This window comes from Pogonomyrmex barbatus, unplaced genomic scaffold (assembly GCF_055798465.1).
Source record: "Pogonomyrmex barbatus isolate J1 unplaced genomic scaffold, ASM5579846v1 scaffold2, whole genome shotgun sequence".
NCBI classification, from domain to species: Eukaryota; Metazoa; Arthropoda; class Insecta; order Hymenoptera; family Formicidae; genus Pogonomyrmex; species Pogonomyrmex barbatus.
This window is the reverse complement of record NW_028297116.1, coordinates 13,490,113-13,495,968: the sequence shown is the minus strand read 5'-3', so window position 1 is coordinate 13,495,968 and position 5,856 is coordinate 13,490,113. Positions and strand designations below refer to the sequence as shown.

The following is a 5,856-nucleotide window of genomic DNA, read 5'->3' as shown; positions in this document are numbered from 1 at the left end:
TACGATTATTAATTCCTGCAATCCTTTTGAAAAGTAGTATTTTATTAATTCTATATAAACAATTGTTATAAAATATAATTATTATTTCATCCATATTATATATTTTTGTATAGATTATATATATATATATATATATATATATTATTTTATAAGTATTAGTACATTACATTACATGCATCAATGAAAAATTAAGCAGTCATTTTCTTTTGATAGCAATAACACTTAAATTAGGTGGCGCGATTGTAAAGCCGTCCAGACCGTCTAAAATGGGGTCGGGATGTTCCGGAGATAACACAAATTGAAATTTCTGCAATAGACATGCAGTAAACAGGAATACGCTGTTCCTCGCCAAGATCTCGCCCAAGCACTTTCGACGACCTGTTATATTATTAATATCACAATCTTCAGGTTTGTAAGAGATTTGTATATTTATTTGTATACCTAAGCCGAATGGTATCAGCCAAGGGTCCTCGATGTACTCTCCTTTGTCATTAATAAATCTTTCTGGCCGAAATTCCTTCGGATCGCCCCAATGTTGCTCGTCCATATGTACGCTTCGCAGATTAGCCAACAAAGTATAATTCTTTTTTATCTTGTAACCCAGGAGAGTAGAGTCAGTCATTGCCCGATGAGGGATTGAGGTTGGACCGACATTCGCTAATCTCGACACCTCCGCTATCGTCGCGTTTAAGTATGGCAGTCTGAAAATTTGCGACCGCAAATTTTTCGTATATCCGTGCAACTTCCGAACGATTTAATATTAATAGTATGCCAAGCAATATTTTTCCGTACATACCGATTTTTGTATTCTGTGCGAGGTAGTACTTCCTTGCCTAGCACTCTCTCGATTTCCTCATATACTTTTCTTTGTACATCCTGTTTTGCCACAAGATACGTTATTATAAAGCCAATCGTATTATTTGTCGTTTCTACACCGGCGGTGAAAAGGTCTTTCACAACACCGATTAATTGTTCTTCTGGAACAGTATTTTATATTATTTGTCACACGTAACAAAAAAATTATTTAATTATCTAATTTTATCTAATTTTCATTAAAATTAAACACATTATATATATATTTATTTATTTATTACAATATTATTAAAATAAACTATTTTTAAATACTATTTTCTCTTCATGAATAATGTTATTTCTTTTTTTATGATTATAAGAATTTAACAATAAAGTGGCAGAAAATTTTAATATATTTAAACTTATATAAAACTTTTTTTATTTTTCTTTTTTGTACATTTTTTGTACATAATGTATTGTGTACCGTTAAAAGATGATACGGTCGGATTTGATTGCTTGCTGTCCATCTCCGCTAAATAAACATCGATAAAGTCTCTGATCTCGCCGTGCGTTCTAGTTTGTTTGTGCCTCGTTATTTCGGACTGAAATAAAATATCTTAGTATATAGATCGAAATTACATCCATAAAGAAGAAAAATATTAGATTACCCCGAAAAATTGCCACATTCGTGCCAATCTTTGATCTAACACAGTAAATCCGGTCAATCCTGGGATGATATATCTCAAAAAAGGCAAGTGGGTCAATATGCCGCCTGTGGCATTACTATTTCTGGTGAGATCGTTTACTACTGACAAAATCTCTGTTAATTTTGGATTTTGCAAGTCATATCTATGGACAATATATTCTAATGTTATTATTGATGAAACGTAATTGTATGTAATTTATAATAATTTTGCAGTACACCTTGATCCAGCAATTAATGTCCACAAACTATTAAGGACGGCTATTGAGGTAATATTGTACAAGTTTGTAATGGGTCCCAATTTAGCTAGCGACTCTATCGTACTCGTTAAGGAAATAGCATCGTTTAATATTATGTCCTCCATTGTGACTTTACCGAATCCAAATTCCTTCAATGTTCTCAAGGCAAATCTGAAAACTCGTAACAAGTTGTAATATAAGTTTATTTTTCTTAGTTTTTGTGCGCAAAAAATAATGTAATCATATTTCAAAGATTTAATCTTAATAATGGTTGCAAATATAAAGAAAATGCAAATATAAAAAGTATTATTGATATTTTAAAAATATATATTTAAAATTATTATTTAATAAGAATAAAAGTTTCCTCATTAATTTATATTGATGCTAAAGATTTCATAATTTACATAAAACGATACGATTTTGAGAACCCTTAGGATTACTAATAATAATAAAGATAATAATCGCATTGCAAAGTACCTTCTTTGATCTCGCCAGATATCACCGTCCGTGAACAGTACGCCTCTTCGTTCACCTCCCGTCCGAAATCTGTGTATAAATCCATCAGGTCTGCCGTCAAACTCAGGTCGACCCATCATTTCGACTACAGCGTCCTTACCCGAAACAATGATCAGCGGTTCGGATATACCAAGTTTCAAGCCGACGATGGGTCCGTAAATATCGGCCAACCGACACCAGGCATGGGAATAAAACTTGGTTTCATCAACTAGACGTTTCACGTCGAGTATATTTCCCACGATCGGCAGACCTCGGGGTCCTTGAATAAAATATTTTACAAATATTTTACATGTTTATGTAAATGGAATGTCAGTATAAAATATTAGAGCATGTGTAAAAAAAAGCAAAAGTTAAAAGTAAAAATATTTTCATGAATTAAAATAATATAAAATGAAAACTTTTTTATATTGTATTTTTTATAGATATCAATATTGATAATTTATTCATTTTTATAAAAGAATTTCTTTGTAAAAATTGTAATTGGGATTTGTGGCTTTTCCATGAAAGATTCGAGAATATCATTAAAATTACATAATAATTAAATTATATATATATATATATATATATATATATATATAAATTAAAATTTCTTTGTTTTTTTTATATAATTGATTACTGCTTTTACAAAAGAAGTTGCGTATGTAATTAAATTATGAACTATATGCAATAATAAAAGTAACATGAAAATAATATGAATATTTTTGAATATTAAAGTATTACCTGGAGGGAACATTGATGGACGTTGCCAGCCGTGCAAAATTTTTATCGTAAATATCATTGTCAGAAAAATTATTATAAACCACATTGTTTAATTTATTATTTAACGGCAATAAAAGTGTCATAAGTATAACGTAGAAATGTTATTAGAAATTCGTTTTAATATGGAATCTTTTTATACTTAAAAAATATTTTATATCCTCTAGAAATACATTGAGGATGTTACCGTAAATTAATAAATTTCACACGTAATAAATATATTAATCAATTGTATTTTAATGAATTATTAATGTAATTTACTAGTGAACTGTGTCTCGTATCAAATTGTTATTCGCGACAACTGACGCTAATCGGAACTGCATCAATCCCGTGGAAATTCTGTTATATGGGAGAAACACCTCCTTTCACTGGCATATTGGGCAAGAGGATTTTGGCTCAAGGTTCCAAGTATGCACGAATATGTCTGTACATATACTGCTACTGCAAGTATGCACGCGACAGTCTACCTCGTGTCCCATTACTTAGTCATTACATTATAAGTTTCATTTTACTGCAAAATGCTTTGCGACAGCTATGATATAATAGAACGTTTCAAATAGCACGTTGTGTAACGTCCTTTGAACGAGCATATAACTACAAACGTTAATGTCTGCTTGCGGTTTTGGCAAAATTTAACTGTAAATAAATAAGAAATTTACGATCTGCGTTTCTTCTGTATTTATTCGTAACTTGAAGAAAGAAACACTGAAAATGTGAGTTAGGTTTTTACACGTTAATTATTCTTCAGAAATACCGCTGTCCCAGTGATCGGTCGCAGTATGAATAAATTACTTTAGGACATTTCTCAGAAGCAAACGTCTCGGAGGGGAATGCGGGGTAATGCATCGTTGGATCATTGCTAATATCGACGATTATAGCGGCGCGAGATAATCGCAGAAGTTAATAAACGGCAGATGTGGGGGCATCTCGTAAATTCACAATTCCAATCAATCGCGCGCACAAATCATCAAAGCGCACGCTATCTCCGTTCTTTCATTTCGATGTTCGTGTCCCCGACCACCACCTTGCGCAATAGCATTTATGATTTCGCGCTCGCATGCGATCGTACACACACCCTTCCTCTTCTATTTCCCGGGTCCAACCGTCGACAACCGTCTTCCTCCGCCGGCTTCTTCCGCCTAACGCGCAACGTCAAATCGAAACGAGAACGATCGAGCAGGCCGCTCGGCGCAATAACGACCGCCGGGAACCACTTAAATCGCCAAGTTAATCCGATCGCGATTATCCGGTTGAATTGCCGAATCGTATTCGTAGGTTATTGACACTGTTATAATTATTGACACTGTTATAATTATTGGCAACTTGTTAATAAACTATGCTTCATGTGCACAGCCGTGGTGGCGTTGGCTGGCAGTTATCGAGTAGATTAATTAGATAGAATAATTAGAAATATGCAAAACTGAAAGGTATGAAAAAATATTTCAGTAATTTTGTTTATTCGTGCTGTTGTCGTAATTATTCAAGAAATATTCTAAGAACAATATTTTATATTAAAAAATAAAATAAAAATTTTATTCTTACGTATGTGTGTCGAGATTAGGATTACTTCTTAGACATATTTTCATTTTATAAATAAAAATCTTTAAATAGATTTAACCTTATTTCTCGATATATTGTTGGTTTAAAGAGAGACTTTTCACTATCATCTAGATTCTTTATTATTTATTTCATTTTTGGATTTATTTCATCTCCTCGAAGAACTTGCGCTATAAAGGGAAATGGCGCTGTCGGAAAATCGGCAACGACTGTCATCAGCGATTCTGGGGACTAGAGTTCGCAGCATCCGCGCGTGATGGTCTGTAAATTATTACATCTCGACGTCAGTAGCGATAAAACGATCAACGAGAGACAAAGGAACATATAAAGCGATCTAGCCTTTTCTCCGAGCACAATAGATGATCGCGAAGCCGTGTAACATATAGATAACGAGCGATCGTGACTTGCTAGTAGCAATGTAAAGACAAGAAAGAAAAGAAGAAATAAATGTTGAGAATCATTAAAAGAACGAGAATTTAATTCTCTCACGTTTACTCATTCGTCAAACTATTCATGTTTTATCGTAATGTTCTTTTTATTAAGAACATAAGAAGATTGCTTTTCTGCAATCAAAAATTACGAATTTGCTGGAAAATATCTATTTGAGTGTTATGAGATCTTACGTAAATCTTTTTCTAACAAAACTGAGAGCAGGATCTTGCTCCTAGTTCTTTTTGTTAATAATTATGATTAAATTATAAAGTAATTCACGTAAAATTAATTGAAAAAGTTTTGGTACCTTTATAAAGAGAAAGTAATTCGAACGAGTTATTCAAGTGTAATTATGTGATGAAATAAGACAAGAGTTTTTTTTGAGCGAACACCTACATTATCATAATTCAAGGACATGGAGCAACTGTAATTCATTAAACTTTTAAATGCAGCGAACGAAATGTTCTTTTTGACATAGAGAATAGAACCGAACAAAGCGACAGAGCTTTATCGTGCATAACGAACGAAGACATTCAAATTAAATGTTACATAGTCAATTATCGATTGCCTGTTAAATTGAAATGAATATAGTCATATGTAGAATCTCTTAATTAGTTAGAGAAAAAGAAAAAATCAATGCCCTTTCAAAAGTTCTTCCAAAGTTTCAAAGATTTTTAAATACAATTTTTGATAATTATTTTATTATTATATTGAAATAACATAAAACGGTTAAATATAAAAGATTTTATATAAAATAAGATTTGAAAAAGTTGAAATATATAAATATTTGATTAAGGAATCATCATAAGAAAAAGACAAATAATATTTTATTTTATTATCTGAAATGCTATCCGACAGTTA

At 32.0% G+C, this 5,856-nt stretch overlaps 1 protein-coding gene across 2 annotated transcripts; it reads right to left on the bottom strand.

Moving 5' to 3' along the window:
* Window positions 1-61: 61 nt before the first annotated feature.
* LOC105428423 (methyl farnesoate epoxidase) lies at window positions 62-3,743 on the bottom strand. 2 transcript variants are annotated; one of them, XM_011640742.3, is made up of 8 exons: window positions 2,971-3,743; window positions 2,212-2,509; window positions 1,717-1,905; window positions 1,461-1,641; window positions 1,277-1,394; window positions 797-977; window positions 442-701; window positions 62-378 (listed from the first exon to the last, which is right to left on the bottom strand). In XM_011640742.3, exons 1-8 carry the CDS (start codon window positions 3,053-3,055, stop codon window positions 197-199), a joined length of 1,494 nt encoding a protein of 497 aa, XP_011639044.2. In that variant the 5' UTR covers window positions 3,056-3,743; the 3' UTR covers window positions 62-196. The 2 variants fall into 2 exon arrangements, with proteins under 2 accessions (XP_011639044.2, XP_088932118.1); XM_089075992.1 differs by having other exon boundaries at window positions 68-701.
* Between the last annotated feature and the right edge of the window lie 2,113 nt (window positions 3,744-5,856).

Excerpts from the sequence above, each read along its gene's own strand:
- LOC105428423 (XM_089075992.1), bottom strand. The coding sequence starts at position 3,055 with ATGTGGTTTATAATAATTTTTCTGACAATGATATTTACGATAAAAATT. Across the intron at positions 2,510-2,970 it reads TCCATCAATGTTCCCTCCAG|GACCCCGAGGTCTGCCGATC; the intron begins GTAATACTTTAA and ends ATTTTATTCAAG. Across the intron at positions 1,642-1,716 it reads ACATTAATTGCTGGATCAAG|ATATGACTTGCAAAATCCAA; the intron begins GTGTACTGCAAA and ends TATTGTCCATAG.